The sequence below is a fragment of the Lupinus angustifolius genome, chromosome LG20, assembly GCF_001865875.1.
Source record: "Lupinus angustifolius cultivar Tanjil chromosome LG20, LupAngTanjil_v1.0, whole genome shotgun sequence".
In the NCBI taxonomy this organism is placed as follows: Eukaryota; Viridiplantae; Streptophyta; class Magnoliopsida; order Fabales; family Fabaceae; genus Lupinus; species Lupinus angustifolius.
The window spans coordinates 5985274-6002997 of record NC_032028.1 but is presented as its reverse complement, the minus strand read 5'-3'; the positions used below and the strand labels follow the sequence as shown (position 1 = coordinate 6002997).

The window sequence follows — 17724 nt, the reverse complement described above, 5'->3', positions numbered from 1 at the left end:
TTTGAAGTTGTGTTCGACGTATAAATATATTCAAATGACATTCTTTTTTATTGAATTCTGTCATATTCCAAATGTGGTATAAAGCAAATAAAAAACCAGGCTGAGAAGCTATTTTGAACTATTTCAACTTTTCAATATGGTAGAAAATAAAAAAAAAACATTTTATGAAAACATAGAGTGAAAAAGAAAACAATGTTGAGAAGTTGGTACAAATCAAACTAACTTCCCAATGATACAAAATAAATAACAAATTTCCCTAATTCGAATAAAAAATCATTATCCCACATAATGTAATAGAATTATCATGGACAATCTGTTACTTTTTCACAGATAACTAGCAATTACCCGTGCATTTGCACGGGATGATATTTTTTGCAGCATGATTAAGAACACATATTATATGTGCATGTATGATTAAGAATATGTATGTTGCTCGTGCATTCGCATGGTTAAAACCATATATGTTACCGGTGTATTCATATTATTAAAAATTATTAATTATATATAAAATCATACGGTCAAACCATACGGTTTAACTGTTTAAATCGGATAAACTTAATATGGGTCATCTACTGGTTTAACATCTTGCTCGACTTTCTCAACATTGTTTTTTACACATACATAATAACATGATATAGTTAGTAGTATCCTATTAATCAAAAAAATCATCAATAAATTTATAATTTCATTATTATTTGATTCTAAAATAAGATTAGTATAAAAATAAATATTATTTAACTCTAAAATAGCTACAAATAATATGTTATGATTCATATTATTATTTTAATATTGCTATAGTAACATTATATTTTAATATTGTATAGGTAATCATATTCCTTTTATTTTTAAATAAATCACATGTCATGAGGACTTGAGAGATTAACATATGTCATGATGGAGTTCTTGAGAGATTGACACATGTCATTGAGAGATTGATACATGTCATGAGGGACCTTTAGTTTTGATGAGAGGTTGACACATGTCTTGAGAGATTGACACATATCATGAGGGAGTTTTTTTATTATACAGGTAATAGAATACTTCTTACTTAAATTAAAAAAAAACGCATCTAAAGTAAATTTTACTTCAAAAAAAATCTTACGGTAAAATGTTTATCCGCACACCGTAAATACACATGCTAGATTTTTATACGTAAAAACGTAGAGAATAGGCGAATAACAAAAAAGTAGATATATTAGCATGGATCAAAATCTGGGTAAATAATAAAATATAAAATATTGGTATAACATTACATAATTTAATTATTTAATGTAATAATTAATCAATATTTGAGTATAAAAATCAAAATATGTTGGAAATTGAACAGGATTGTTTTAATATTTACTTAAAAAGGTTATTTTGAGAAGTGATATTTAAAAATGATAAATTGTGCATTATTGTAATGTTTTTTCTGAAGCCATTATTGGAAAACAGTTGTCGACTATTCACCTGCTATCAATCAATCAATCAAGTTGTGACCATTGTTCTGTGGCTATGGAGAAATAATTTGTTTTGCGCAATGTTATTGGAACTGGACCGGACTGGATAGTCCCACCGGTCTGACTGTTGACCGAACTTGAAAATAGTTTTAGTTTACAATCTTAACTGAGTTAGGATTGAATCGCTTTGAACTGGAAAAATTTCGGTTTGATTGTGTTAAACCCAGTTCAACCGCATTAACCCGAAAGTAAACCGGACGATTTAGTTAAAAAATTAAAAAATAGAACACCACGCAAATATTTTATTTTACTCTAGTCTAAAAAGATAAAAATATGTTACTTCAATATAATTATACATAATTATTAATTATATAAAACTTTACATTTACATATAATTATATATTTATGGATAAAAATTATTAATTATGTATAAAATCATCCGTTAGACCGAACGGTTTAACCGTTTAAACCAGTTAAATATAATATGAGACCTTTTCTAATTTGACGTCCGACTAAGTTTTTACAACTTTGGTTTTGCGCAAATACAAGGGGTATAACTCAAATATTATAAATAAAAGAATAAATATAAATTTATTTTATTTTTTAAATTGAAATATAATTTTAAATTATAGTAGTTGAAAAAAATTCACGTACTATAATTGTCATTCAATATTGAACCATTTAATATTGGAGAATGAGAGAGATCCTCTTTCATGTAATGGGTGAAGATTTTTCTATACTACAATAATATCTTTAGACGATTTTTTTAATGATGTTTTTAAAATATCACACGTGGCGATGTGGTTCTCTATATTTTTAGCAACGATTTTAGTATCCATTATTATTATTTTAAAAGCAATATTTAAGTAATTAAAAACCATCAAAATATTTTATTGGAGTCTTTTATGAAGAGATTGCGAGTGGGAAGAGGTAGTGCTAGTTTATCAAATCGTGGATAATATTCTCATTTTCGAGAAAGAGATACTGTGACACATGACTGTGGTTGAGTGTATAAGTTTAATATATTATCATTATATTATTTGTATTAAATTATTGTTGACTCTTCCAAAAATAATATGAATAAATAGTGAATAATATAATAATTGCATATAAATTTTTATACTAACAATATATTAATATTACACTAAAAAATTATCTCAAATATAATATACAGGATAGGACATAGGATGTTGATTTCATTTCACATTTGTCATTATTATTTGGTACAAATTTCCGGAAAAAAATGTATTGTCATCATATACAAGCTTATTGATAAGAATAAAAACTTCAGTCTCCCAAACATTAGTCATTTTTATTTTTTATATTTGCACCTATCAAATCTTATAGAGACTGTGACTAATTTTTTTTATGGGGACTAAAAATAAACCTTAGATTAAAAACTTATTTATACCAAAAACATATATGTAAATAGTATAGACTTACAAACTATACTATGAGTGAGGATCCACTTACTCCAAGAGTAAGTTTTTTAAACTTATTCCTCATCTTAGTCATCAATTCCAGGGAAATCCAATGGTTTAGATCTAATTCACTAATTCAAACCATTATGTGGAGTAAATTAAAAAAATTATTCTTGGAGTATCAATATAGTTTGTTTTAATCGGGAGTTTACATCTGTTGATAGAGTAATAGTTTTCCTAAAATTGGTTGTATTGGTATTATCATCATCATAAATAGTAAAAGTCTTGGCATTTGATTTGTTCCAGTTAAAGTAAGAAACATAGCTCCTGCATTTGTAATCTCAAACCCTACAAATAGGGGCAGGCCAGCATGGGTGATTTTGGGAATGTCCAAAGAATAGGGTAATGTGATTGTACTAGGAAGTAGGAACCAATAAATAGATAGATCTATGTCTTGTAGTTAGAGTAAACTTGCTTTGTGCCTAAAATGGAAAGAATATAACATTTAAATACATGTATAGATCATTAATCCTCTCGTCACTGATTTCATCACTAGGGAACAAAAGGGTTCTCGAGTATGATATCTATGCTATGTTTCATATTGTTGCTACATTTGCTTTGAAGGGTGGCAAAAATATGTGGTGTCTCATAGTATCCAAGCAAAAACTTGCTACCTCTCTCAAGAAAAATAAACTCATAAAATTAATTAGGAAAACTTGATAGAAATTTCATGACATATATATAGAATCTATATATATCATAAGAAAGTCATGAAAATGAATGTGTTGGGACTTAACTATATGAGAAGAAGTCAACCCAAATAACTAGTCTATCACACGAGAGTGTTTCATGACTTAAATAATATATTGAAATCTTTATTCTAGATTAGTAACATCATCCCTCCATTGTAACAACTAGCATATATGTAATAGCTTTTGATTAGGAAGGAGATATTTTGAAATTATTTATGTGTCGATGTAAATTATTGTTGGGAATGTTTGAAATATGTTATTATATGAAGTCTCACATTGCCTAGAATTAGAATAAAATAAAATATCAATGTTATTTATTGGACTCAAGTCCCTTGTTATAATGTGCACCAGATATAAGCACCAGATAGAAACACTTCATGGACAGGTGGGTCCATGGATGTGTTATAGTTTGTAATTCTTATACTCTAATAATATTTTAGTAGTCGCTCAACGCTCCCGGTGAGGTAGGCAAAATTGGTCAAACTCCATTAACAAATTCTCTTGTTTCTTCTCTTCTATTTATTCTATGCCTTTAATTGATTGCTTGTGACCAACATTGCGCAACGATCGCTTCAACTGCACCAACAATTGGTATCAGAGCCAATTGGTAGATGGTTCTTAACCCATACATCAGATAATGGCTAAAGAGAGTGAATGCATGATGGTTAGACAAGGTGCGTCAAAGGTAATGACAAAGATAGAGTAGATGAGTTGAAGGAGAAGGAAACATGATGGAACTGAGGTGTAGGTGATGTATGTGTTGATCCAGAAACCCATAAGTTAATGTATTGGGTTAAGATCAAGGTGGAGATAGGGACTCATGTGTTGAGTTTGACCCAGGGACAGATGCTCACAATATCTCTCTAAATGTTGAGAGAATGTTCTCATTTGAGATGAGAAGTGGAATATCCTAATGGTTGTCTGAGACATCATAGTGAATGATGTTAATTGTTAGCAGATTCATAAAAGCACAAAGGCATTGAGTGACTTTGATGTAGGGTGTAACATGGGCATTGACTTTGATGCAAGTTGTAACACGAGCATTGGTAGAGATGCAGGGGTGTGACATGGGCATTGACTTGGATGCATGAATGTGACACAATCATTAGTTAGCATTGACACAAGGTGTGTGTTGTGGGTATACTCCTTATGATGGAATATGATAGTTCTTGTGAACTAGGATTGTCGGAGTAGACAATGATGATAGCGGTTGAGACTTTCCAATGAAGCCCCAAGGTTCAGTTTGACTGAGTACATTGTTGGTGAACTTTTGTGTACAGATTCCAATATATCGAAAGACTTTCTAGCAATAGGTGGCTAGGCAGCATGTTCCATTTGATGACGGTACGGGAAGTTCCACTACAAGTTTGGAGAGCTAATCTCTTGATAACATCGTCAAGGATACTCATAAGGTCTATGCTGTACATAAGCAATTAAAGAGAATTAGACATTGAATAATCTGAAGTCATATATTTGTTAAGGTCGAGATTCTTGTGTAGATTTCCTAAGGAGCGAGATATTCATCTATTTCAATCAAGGTGGAGATTATTGGGGATGTTTGAAATATGTTATTATATGAACTCCCACATTGTCTAGAATTAGAATAGTAGAATATCAATGTTATATATTGGACTAAAGTCTCATGTTATAATGTGCATCGGATATAAGCACCAAATAGAAACACTCCATTGGCAGGTGGGCTCATAGATATGCTAGGGTTTGTAATCTTTATTCTCTAATAATATCTTGGTAGTCGTTCAGCGCTCATGGGACGTAAACACAATTGGCAGAACCCCGTTAACAAATTCTCTTGTTTCTTCTCTTCTATTTATTCTATGCACATTATTTGATTGCTTGTGATCAACGCTGCGCAACGATCGCTTCCGTTACACCAACAATTATAATTCGTCCAGAATATTGGAGCGTTTTAGAGTTTATTGTAACAACATCTTGTAAATAAAAAATATTATTGTTTTTACAGTTAAGATCCTCTCCATTAAATAAAAAAACAAATACTTCAAAAAATAAATAAAAATATAAACACTTATTTCATTTTTAATTATAATAAAATTATATTTTTATCATTAAAAATAAATGAAGAAACATCCTTAATAAATAGAATCTGGTTTTGTAAACATAGATTAGATTGAATCTGCCACATAAATTTATGTCATATGTTAGAGTCTACCTTTAAAAACAAAGAATCTACCTTTAATTTTTTTATGTCATATGTTATCACTGCCATGACAATTGTTCTTCCATTTTTCTGTTAACTTCTTTCCTTCTTCTCACTTTGTCCCTAACGTAAATAGCCATGAACAACATCCTCAATTCTTAACTTTCATCCTTATTTCAAGTCGCATGCTGTTATAATAACTTCAGAGTTATTTTATCCCCAATGGATAGTGCTAACTTATGAGAAAGTAAGATCTTCGTTGAACATATTTTTTGTGTTATTATGTTCTGCAATATATCCTCACTTTTATTTGGTACAAATAGTTTAACATCTTGATCATTCCTAACTCACAAAATGGATGGTGGGAACAGCCAACCTACAATTTCTAGTAAATTAGCATAGGGTAATGGCTAAAATCAAAGAATAATTCATAAAGGGAACATCAAAATGTTAGGTTTGGACTCTCTTCCGATGTGGAGAAAAACCCAGTTGGGCAAAGCTCACTTGTCCCACTCAATCTAATGGATAGAGGTCAGATAATGCTATGAGAGAAATCAGTTTATGCAAAAAAGAGACAATAGAAAAGTGAGAGAGAAGTTGAAAGAACTCAACCCGCAAGAACTCAACCCGCAAGAACTCAGAGTTTATGCGTCTTCATTCACTGTTGGATCGAGCTGAAATTTGAACAGAAGGTTCACAACTTATAGTACTTCATTTTGAACGGTTGGATCAGTGAGACGACGTCCGATGTGTTAGAAAACGAGTTGTTAGAGTGCCTATTTTTCTGGTTTTTTCTACAACTTTGTGTTATCATTTACAAGCTTGTTGCTCTATTGTATGTTGTATTGTAGAGCACATTTTGTGCTGTATTTAAGAGATACTCTTGTATTCCTATTTTGATTATAGCGGAGCTTGATTGACTGGCTTATGCCTATGGTTTTTACTTCTCACGTTATGAAAGTTTTTCACGTTAAAATTTTGGTGTCCCTTGTGTGTTCTTAGTTAGTGTATTATTTGTTATTGTTTCTCATAAATTCTAGCAATTTGAGGAAATTAATATTCCCTGCATATACTCTGTTAGAGTTTTCCTTGTTATTTTGTTAAATTTCCTATCAGAGTGGCATCAAAACTTTTTGGGGTTTGAGGTTATTTGACTTACTTGAATGATGGAGGCAAATACACATAGAATGATATGTTTGAATGACACTAACTATCACTTGTGGAAAGGAAAAATGAAATGTTTATTATTTGTGAAGAATTTGCATATTCCTGTATTTGCTACTGAGAAGCCAGAGTCCAAGTATGATGATTTTGAACATAAACAAGTTTGTGGTTTTATTCAGCAATATGTAGAAGACAATGTCTACAATCACATTGCTAATTAGGAAAATGCAAAATCTTTATAGAAGATAATTGAATCCTTGTATGCTTCTAAATTAGGGAATAATAAATTATACTTGTTGAATTCCTTGATTAATTTGAGGTACAAGGAGGGAGTTTCTATTTCAGATCACTTGAATGATTTTCAAGGGATCCTTGATCAATTATTAGGAACGAGTATCAAGTTTGATGATGAAGTGTTGGGACTATGGCTAGTGAATATTCTACCAGATTCTCGGGAAATGTTTCGAGTTTCAATTATAAATTCAGTCCCTAATGATATTGTCTCTTTGAAGGGTATAAAGTGAAGTATTCTTATTGATGGGATGATAAGAAAGGCACATGGTACTTCATCTCATTCCGAGGTGTTTGTCACTGAAAATATGGGAAAAGTCATAGAAAGGAACCGAAAGGTGGTAGAGAAAAAGGAAGAAGTAAGTCCAACTCTAGATACAAGAATGTGAAGTGTCACTATTGTCACAAAGCAAGTCACATACATAAGAATTATTTTCAATAAAAAGGGATAACAAACACAAGAAGGACAAGTAGAATGAGAAAAATCCTAGTGATGATGATCGCGTTACTACTGCCACTTGTCACGATCTTATTATTCTTCGTGACCGTGATTCGATTAATATTCTACCAGAAGAGAGTATGTGGATAATTGATAGTGGTGCTACACTGCATGTTACACCAAGGAAGGAGTTCTTCACATCTTACACTTCTGGTAATTTTAGAGTGTTGAAGATGGATAATGATGGTTTGTCAAAGGTAGTTGGTATTAGTGGTATTTGTTTGCATACCAACATTGGAGTGCAATTGTGTTGAGAGTAGTTAAACATACTCCAAATGTTCGTTTCAATTTGATCTTTGTGCAAATGCTTGATGATGGTAGTTATGATAATCACTTTGGTTCTGGGAAATGGAAACTCACCAGAGGTAACTTGGTTGTGGCCAGAGGGGAGAAAATTTCTAAAAGCTTTGGTTGCTAAAGAAAATGTGAATGACATGGATATGGAGACTTCTTTGTGGCACCACAAACTCAGTCATATTAGTGAAAAAGGGTTGAACTGTTTAGCCAAACATGACGTACATCTAGGATTGAAGAGTGAAGAGTTGAAGAAATATTCTCATTGCATGACTGGTAAGCAGACTAGAGTATCCTTTAAGAAACATAATCCCCCAAGTTTGTGGTCCATTGAAGGTAAAGTTATTTGGTGGTGCACTTTACTTTTTTACTTCTATTGATGATAGTTTATGGAAGTTTTGAGTCTATGCTTTGAAGACAAAAGACCAAGTGCTTGAAAAGTTGAAACAATTCCATGTTTTGGTTGAGAGACATTCTGGCAAGAAGCTGAAATGCATTCGTACTTCCAATGATCGTGAGTATTATGAACCATTTGATATTTATCGCAAGCAGCAACATATTAGACATGAAAAGACTCATCCAAAGACTCCTCAGCTTAATGACTTAGCGGAGAGGATGAACATAACTTTGGTTGAAAGAGTTAGATGCATGCTTTCTGAAGCAAAATTACCTAAACATTTCTGAGGTGAGGCTTTGTACACGGTAGTGCATTTTATTAATCTTAGTCTTGCAGATGCTCTGAATGCTGAGGTGCCAGAGAAGATTTGGTTTGGCAAGAATGTCAGGTATGATCATTTGCGAGTCTTCAGTTACAAGACATTTCTGCATATACCAAAGGATGAAAGGTCCAAGTTGGATGCGAAGACAAGGCAATGCATCTTTATCGGTTATAGTGAAGATGAATTTGGCTATAGGTTGTATGATCCTGTTAGAAAAAAATTGTTAGAAGTCGCGATGTGAAGTTCATGGAAGATCAAACCATTAAAGACATTGATAAGATGAAAAATACTACACCCGAGGAAGATAGTAGATTGTCTGATATTAATCTATTTTGGATGCCTATACATGATTTGGATACAGTTGAGAATAACATTCAAAATGGTGAGAAATATGATTATGTTGGTGATCAACAGTTTGGAGATGAATTATATTTTCTCATTGATATTGGTGAAGATGAACATGAAATGAGAATCTTGGTGATGCTCTTGAACTACCTCAAGTTCAACATCAGATGTCTAATAGGCAGAGGAAACCGTCTAACATGTACCTTCTGATGACTATGTTGTTGTGACAAACGGAGGAGAACCTGAATATTATCATGAGGTCATGAAGAATGAAGAAAAAAGAAGTGGTTGGATGCAATGCAAGAGGAAATGAAGTCATTGCATGATAACCACACTTTTGATTTGGTCAAATTGCCAAAAGGGAAGAAGGTTTTGGAAAACATGTGAATTTACAAGGTGAAACAAGAAAGTAATTCTACATCTCCAATATATAAAATCAAATTGGTGGTTAAAGGTTTTAGACAGAGAAATGATGTTGATTTTAGTGAGATTTTTTCTCCTGTGGTGAAGATGTCATCTATTAGAATTGTATTAAGTTTAACTGATACTCTTGATTTGGAGATAGAGCAAATGTAAAAATGGTTTTCCTTCATGGTGATTTGAAGGAATAGATTTATATGAAACAACCTGATGATTTTCTTGTTTAAGGGAAAGAAGACTATATGTGTAGGCTGAGAAAGATTCTGTATGGTTTAAAGTAGGCTCCATGATAATGGTACAAGAATTTTAAGTTTGTTATGTGTGAGCAATGCTACAAGAAGACTACTTTTGATCATTGTGTCTTCAGTAGAAAGTTTGTGGATGGTGATTTCATCATCTTGTTATTTTATGTTGATGACATGCTTATTGTTGAGAAAAATATTTCCATGATTGACAGCTTAAAGAAGCAATTAGACAAGTCATTTGCCATGAAAAATATAGGAATTGCTAAGCAGATTCTTGGTATAAGAATCATACAAGATAGGCAAGAAAAGAAACTTTGACTGTCACTAGAACACTATATTAAGAGAGTGTTATAAAAGTTCGAGATGGAAAATGCTAAGGTGGTAAACACTCCTCTTGCTACTCATTTTAAGTTGAGTGCTAAAGAATATCCTTCAAATAAAGCTGAAAAATCATATTTGCAACAGGTTCCTTATGCATATGCTGTGGGAAGTTTGATGTATGCAATGATGTGTAAAAGACCAGATATTACACATGATGTTGGTACAGTTAGTATATTTCTGTCAAATCCAGGTAGAGAACATTGAAATACTGTGAAATGGATTTTGAGGTATCTTTGTAGTATTTCTAGTTTGAGGCTTTATTTTGGAGGTGATAAACCTACTCTTGTGAGCTATACTGATTATGATATGGCTGAAGACATTGATTCCAGAAAGTCCACTCCAAGTGACTTGATTAAGTTTGCAGGGAGAGTTATAGCATGACAATATTTGTTGCAAAAGTGCGTTGCATTGTCCACTACTGAGGCAAAATTCATTGTCATTACAGAAGCATGCAAGGAGTTGATTTGGGTGAAGAAATTCTTGCAGGAGTTTGGTTTTGTCCAAGACAAATACTTGTTATTTTGTGATAGTCAAAGTACAATTCATCTTGGGAAGAATTCAACTTTTCATTATAGGTCCACACGTGATGTTTTGGATGTTAGGCTGTTGGAATTGGCTAAGGTTCGTATAAATGATAATGGTGCTAATATGATGACTAAGGCTTTATCAAGGTGGAAGTTTGAAACTTGTTGTGAGATTGTCAGTTTGGCGATTCTCTCCACATAGTTGTGAGGGAGAGATTTGTTGGATTCAGGCTCATTTCCTATGTAGAGAAAGACACAGTTGGACAAAACCCACTTGTCTTACTTAATCTAATAAATTAGGAGAGAAATCAGTTTATGCAAAAAAGAAGCAATAGAAAAGTGAGAGAGAAGTTGAAAGAACTCAACTCACAATAACTTAGAGCAACTGCAGGGAGATTTACCACTGTATCTTCGTTCACCGTTGGATCGAACTAAAATTTGGACAGCATTTTCACAACTTATAGTACTTCATTCTGCAGCATTGGATCAGTGAGACGACGTCCGAGGTGGTAGAAAACGAGCTGTTACAGTGGCTATTTTTCTGGTTTTTTCAGCATCTTTATGTTCTCATTTTCAAGCTTGTTGCTCTGGGTACGTCGTATTGTTGAGCATATTTTGTGTTGTATTTTAGAGATACTCTTTAATTCCTATTTTTATTATAGTAGAGTTTGATTGACTAACTTGTGCCCGTGATTTTTACTTCCCATATTGGAAAGGTTTTCCACATTAAAATTCTGGTGTCCCTTGAATGTTCTTAGTTACACATTATTTGTTATTGCTCCTCATTGATTCTAACTAGTTGGGGAAATTACTATCCACAACATATATTCTGTAAGAGTTTTCATTGTTATTGCGTTGAATTTCTCATCACAAAAACATAATCCTCTTGCGTTCATTAGAGTTACATTAAAGAAAACAAAAATTGACAAAGACAATTGATTGGTTAAAATGTTACACTTTTGAATGTAATCTGGCAGCATGTTGACAATACAGAAACGTGAAATAAAAGTAGGTGATAATGTGGTCGGGAGACATGGAAATAAAGGTATCGTTTCAATAATTTTGTCTAGATAGGATATGCTTTATTTGCAAGATGGAAAGCTATTGAAATTCTTCCACTAGTTGCCCTTTTCAGTTTGCACTCCCTTAACAACTTTCTGCATCGTTTAACAAAAAAATGAGTTTCATCTTCTAATATATGGAGTAAAATATGTGCGAGTTAAACGAAAAGAACAAAGCATATTGGACCCATTATAAATAATAAGTCACCTGAAAGCAAGACAAAGTGTATTGTACATCACTTGCAGATATTTGGTGGTGGAGCACAATTCTCAACCTGGAATCATTAAACACTGTCATTAGCCTGCGACATGATAATCTCACATAACAAATGGACCTGGCTTGATTTTAAAATCAACAATTATTTCAATTATTTATAACATACTGAATGTTTTGTTAAGGGAAAACAGGACCTTGATATGCTCTGCGACATTAGAAGAATGCCATGTTCTTCTAAGCCCTTCCATATCTTTCCTGCATTAAGGTGTGATCCTTCTTCAATTTCAACAAATATCTAGAATCAGAGAGAGAGGGTGAGAAAATTTGATTGTTAGGATAGTATATATATTTTTTATAGCACTTTCAAGATGCTTTAATAATCAAGACAAAATGGAATGAGCAAGTTACAATAATAATAATGTAGTAGTAAAAAACAAGTTACACTATTAAATACTCACAATGTTAGTCTCCACAGGACCATCAACTCTCAGTCCATTAATTGCATTCAACCCATCTGAAAAGAACAGAAAAACTAATGAAGTTTAAAAGGAAAGAAGTGCAGAATTTGACCCGTCAGACTAGAATGGCAAGTGGCATTATGTAAATTGTGTGAAATTTACCAGCCAAAAGTTTAGCATTCCTGTGATCACTTTCAAGGTTCCTAACATTGTCCCTTAAGGCAACAAGTGCAGCAGCGCAAAGGATGCCAATCTGTCGCATTCCACCACCTAAGGTTTTTCGGAGAATTCTAGCCTAAAAATAGATAAACAAGGCTTAAATATCGAAGTCTTCATAGAGGAATATGGCCATTATTAATTACCCCCCAAAATTCTTGAACTACCTTGTTGATAAAGCTCTTGGAGCCAACAATAACAGATCCAACTGGAGCCCCGAGACCTTTAGATAGGCAAACCTAATTCAAATATTCAAAAGAATCACAAGATGGATAGTTTGATTTGAAATATTAATAGAATTAGTCCTCTGAAACTTTTGCCAGTGCCAAGAATGCTACCGAATCTTTAGGTAAAAGAGTAAAAGAAAAGAAAAACATACTGAAACTGAATCAGCTGCCCGGACAAGCCTGTCTATGGGAACACCAAGTGCCTGAAAAACCATGTTTTCTGTTAAGCATTTCAATTGCTTTTATATGTTAGCAGGAAGAGGAAGCAAAAACGCAATAAAACAAGAACCACCAAGTGAAAGTTAGATGTGAAATAGAAAACATGATATTATTCTCATACTTCATGCAGTGACAATAAGAGAAATAAATTTCAAAACAAAAATAAACCAAATGAATTCATTGGAAAAGACACAGCGAAGGGGTTAAATGCATAGGCCATTTCATACTAAACAAGTGCATGAAATAACAGCGAGGGTCAGGGAACAAACATGATAAAAATTACTTCCCTAGCATCGCAAACAAAGGTAGTAACTCTATTGGTCATTTCCAGCTGATCCAACTCTGAATAGTAAATACTATTGTGGCTCACACAATCCCCTTGAAGTGTAAGGCATTGAACATTTCATTGCAATTAATAGAGCCAGACCAAGATGTATGAAATGATTCTGTCACTTTTATGTTAAATATTGGAGATCTGTTGTTGGCATTTATTATTTACAAAAGTGAAAATATTTACTCAGGAAAGATCTAGCTCATTAGCTTTTTTGTATTTTGTTGTGCACCATGTCTCCCTCAACTGATAGTCATAGATTAATCCCTTTGAGGCACAGAGATCACCAAAGTGAGTTTTTTCTCTATCAACAAAGACTTTCTCATACATACGTGAGTTATTGAACCCTTGACATCATGCGTAAGGAACCCATTCATCTACCAACAGTGCTATGCCTTGTTGGTGATCTATCTCGCTGGCTTCACCATTAAGCTTTTAAAAATATCAGAAGTATGGCAGAAATTTACTTACAACTGATGCGTTAAATATACGGGCACCATCAATGTGAAGTTTCAGTCCATGCCTCTTAGCTAGCTCTCCAACTCTGTCTGTATATTCGGCTGAAAGGCATTTCCCACCAGAGCTGTATTCAGGGAAATATCAGTCATAGTTCAACTGCAAATTTGAATCAATTTAAGAAAGGAAGGGATTTCTAAAACCCAAAGGCACATTATCAAACTGAAAACACGGAATCCTTTTAATGCCTTTGTTGTAGTGATTGCAAACGACTATAACACTAAATAGAATATAGTACTCTTCAAGCACATAACAACACCCCAACAATCAAAATATAACCTAAGAAAAGGTTATCAATAATTGTAAAAAAGGAGTCATTTACAGACAACAGAAATATGAAAGACACATGTGTAAGACGTAAAATGTAAACTAAAGTAGTATTAAGATCAATATGGAAGTGGAGATAAAAGAAAAAGTTGTTTACTTTGCATGACTATTTTCCAAGCAAATAAGCCTGGTGGTTGGATATACTATTTCCCCCATTGGATCCCTGATAGCGGCCTCAATCAAGTCGATATCCATTGTTCCATCATCATTATTCTTCACTGTTCTTGGATGCACCCCTCCAATAGTTGAAATACCTCCATTCTCATAAATATGGATATGGCAATTGTCGCCGAGAATAACTTCACTTCCCCTAATATCGCAATGTACGAGCACACTAATAAGGTTCCCCATAGTGCCTGATGGTACAAAAAGTGCTTCTTCCTTGCCCGTTATCTTTGCCATTTCCGATTCTAAGCGAATCGCTGTTGGATCACCGCCTAGTACATCGTCATCAACCTCGGCAATTGCCATAGCAGCCCGCATTGCCTCGGTTGGCTTTGTCACTGTGTCTGAACGAAGATCCACTATTCTAGTCACCATTGTCTCTAGAACTAAACAATTCCAAAATGTAGAAGTCCTATCAACACTTCAATTTAGCAAAACAACAAACGGCAATTTAAGAAGAACTCAAATCACAAATTTTGCACAAAATGATGCTTACAGTGAAATTTATTTGCCACCATTGTTGTATAGCTCGGATTCAAATTCAATAACACTAGCAAATTACAGGGGAGAAGACAAAAACCCAAGTTTCCTAAGGTGCAAAAGATTGATATTTTCGATCAAAATCATAGCTTTCGCAAAAATCTATGAACTAAAAATCTATAGGTGAGTAGTAGTCTCCGCAATCCATGCTATTTTTTTATTATTAAAAAAGGACTTGAAAACGTGTAAATTCCCAAAGAATAGAAACTAAATTGAGCAATTATACTGAGTATAAAAATCAAGCTAAGAAAACGCACAAAAAATACAAATAATTAAAGAGATAGAATGAAATAAAACATTACATTATCAAACTCTTCTAACAAAAACACGGGTTTAAACGAAAGCCAACGAAAAAGTTGCAGTCTTTGTTGCTTCTAAAGATAAACAGTGAATGGGTGAGAAAGGAACAGCAAAGTGGTGCCATGATAAAGCAGAAAAGCATTAGTTTAAGATGAGTCAATTTACCAGATACTCCAATAAGATTGCAACTTTGCAAGTGACCCAAGTACGATTGAGATGTATCTGCACTTCAACTTATACTATAAGCTGAACTGCATGCAAAGGTTAATTGTCTAAACATTTATTATATTGACCATAGGAAATATATATTTTTTTAGGTGATTAATAATTTTTATTATAGGCAGATTTTTATAATATCGGGAATGAAAGTTCAACAGTGAAGGTTTGAATGTTATTGTTCATGGTCAGTGTCTCACAACGTGATTTTTAGAAACTAGTTAATTAGAAATTAATTATAGTTGATCATTCCAACGTTTTTTCTTTTTTCATTTTATTATTTTATGGTGTAGTATTTTTTTCCCTACATATATCTATACGCACGCATTAAAAACAATCATATTCAAGCTAAAAATATTCACATGTATGTGAGATTAGTTCTTTTGAATGAATATTTTTTTATCCATAAAATTTAAATCTAAAGTCATAAGAAATTATACATATCTCACTTGAACTAATAGTTAGTTTATGGTATAGTATTTTTTTGGGTACAGATTGCATGAGATAATTTTGGTAACTATCATGCAGTTTGGATGAATATGGCCTGTCATTGGTATGCCCATACATTTTGTTCGTTTTATCTTTTTTCTCAATCAAACGCTCACCTTTGCGATGGATTGATTTAACATGTTCGGGATGTGTGAATTGAACCACTTACCTCATGTACTACTACTCATAAAAATTAGGAGTTTAATATTCATGTACGGAAAAAATGTAAAAGTTTTTTGTGTTTATCATATACTATTCAATGAATTGTATTACCTTTCACTCAAATAAAATATCAATCCTATTTCAAATAAGGATTGTGATAATGAATATATATATATATATATATATATATCAACACATTATTTTCAGAGCTGGTGACAGCAAAAAAGGTGACTTGCCGCTAGTGTCCAATTAACAATCATGCGTGGTGACTGGTGAGAGGTCCAAATCAACAGCATTGGTGACATTTTCTGTGACATTTCCACGACATGCCTCTTCACTTATTTCGTTTTGGGATTACAAAAAATATTCATTCACTTTGATTTTGATTAAGATTTTTTTTTTCAGGATGTGATAGTCAAATCGAACTATTAAACTCTTCATTTATTACTAGTATTCACACAACATAGTTGTTTGTATTTTTAGCATTCAACCCAATATTATAAAAATTGGTTGAAGATAAATTAAACACTTAACCTATTGGTTATTAACTTGGTCTTACATCAATATTAGAATAATTAATAATTTAGTTTGACTCAATTAGTTTAAAATTAGTGATTCAATCAATCTGATTAGCCTATTCAATTAAAAATAAAAATATAATAAAACTTGTGTAGAATCGGATAAAACTACCTTATTTTCAATTTTCAATACATGCATGTAATTAGATAAAACTGTTAGAAATTTATAATTTTTAATTAATGTATGCATCATATATCTGATACAATAATATTAGTTATTTATTTTCGGGGTTACACTATAAGTGATCTAATTACTGACACGTCTTAGATTTCTAAAAGTTGACAACGGATATGGACTTAATGGGTGGATACCCATCATGTTAACTCATAGGGGATAATGAGAACCCTATAAGTTAACGCATAAGGAAGGTTATGATCCTCAATACACCGAATCACAAATAGTTTTCATCTCTCCTCATCAGAGAGAAAACGAATCCCAAACGGAATTCAGGATTTGGTTGAGGAAGAACATCATACTAAAAACTTTTTCAAAATGTATATCAAAGAAGTAGATCAGAGAACATGGATTCAAGGATTCAGGTATGACTTTGTATCCTTGTTTTGTATTATGTGTGTGAATCATGATATTCAAGATCCTAAGATTTGTATTTCACCAATCATCGGGAAATATCTAACAAGTGGTATCAGAGCTTTAGGTTCTGAATTTTATGGTTCTCCATTAAAGATGTTTCCCCCCACCCCCAATTTTTTATGAACCCTAATGTTTTAAACTTGATGATTTTTATGCTTCCGCTATTGGTTATGAAAATTGGATATTTAGGAATAATGAGGATAACTTTTATCTGCTTCCGCTTATTTGAATTATGAGTAATTTGTATTATGAATCATTGAAACATGTGTTGAAGTATATATTCAGATCTGTGCATGAACATTGCATTAACTTTTATGACTCTGTTATGTAATATGTATATTATATGTGCACTAAGGTCTTACTATTGGACATTGACTTTTTAATTCACAGTTTTTGCAATTTGTTAAAGTATATGTATGAGGTATATATATATATATATA

At 32.6% G+C, this 17724-nt stretch overlaps 1 protein-coding gene across 3 annotated transcripts; it reads right to left on the bottom strand.

Annotated features, from left to right (window-relative positions):
- On the bottom strand, positions 302-15515 carry LOC109335056 (probable low-specificity L-threonine aldolase 1). Of its 3 annotated transcripts, XM_019571101.1 has the most exons (12): positions 15413-15515; positions 14904-14996; positions 14340-14793; positions 13871-13982; positions 13002-13052; positions 12790-12861; positions 12569-12701; positions 12407-12462; positions 12143-12243; positions 11940-12006; positions 11766-11827; positions 11635-11651 (listed from the first exon to the last, which is right to left on the bottom strand). In XM_019571101.1, the coding sequence occupies exons 2-11, from the start codon at positions 14923-14925 to the stop codon at positions 11789-11791; spliced, it is 1107 nt and encodes a 368-aa protein (XP_019426646.1). In that variant the 5' UTR covers positions 14926-14996; positions 15413-15515; the 3' UTR covers positions 11635-11651; positions 11766-11788. The 3 variants fall into 3 exon arrangements, with proteins under 3 accessions (XP_019426647.1, XP_019426646.1, XP_019426645.1); XM_019571100.1 differs by lacking the exon at positions 15413-15515 and having other exon boundaries at positions 11639-11657; positions 11773-11827; positions 14904-15198; XM_019571102.1 differs by lacking the exons at positions 11635-11651; positions 11766-11827; positions 11940-12006; positions 15413-15515 and adding an exon at positions 302-313 and having other exon boundaries at positions 12089-12243; positions 14904-15202.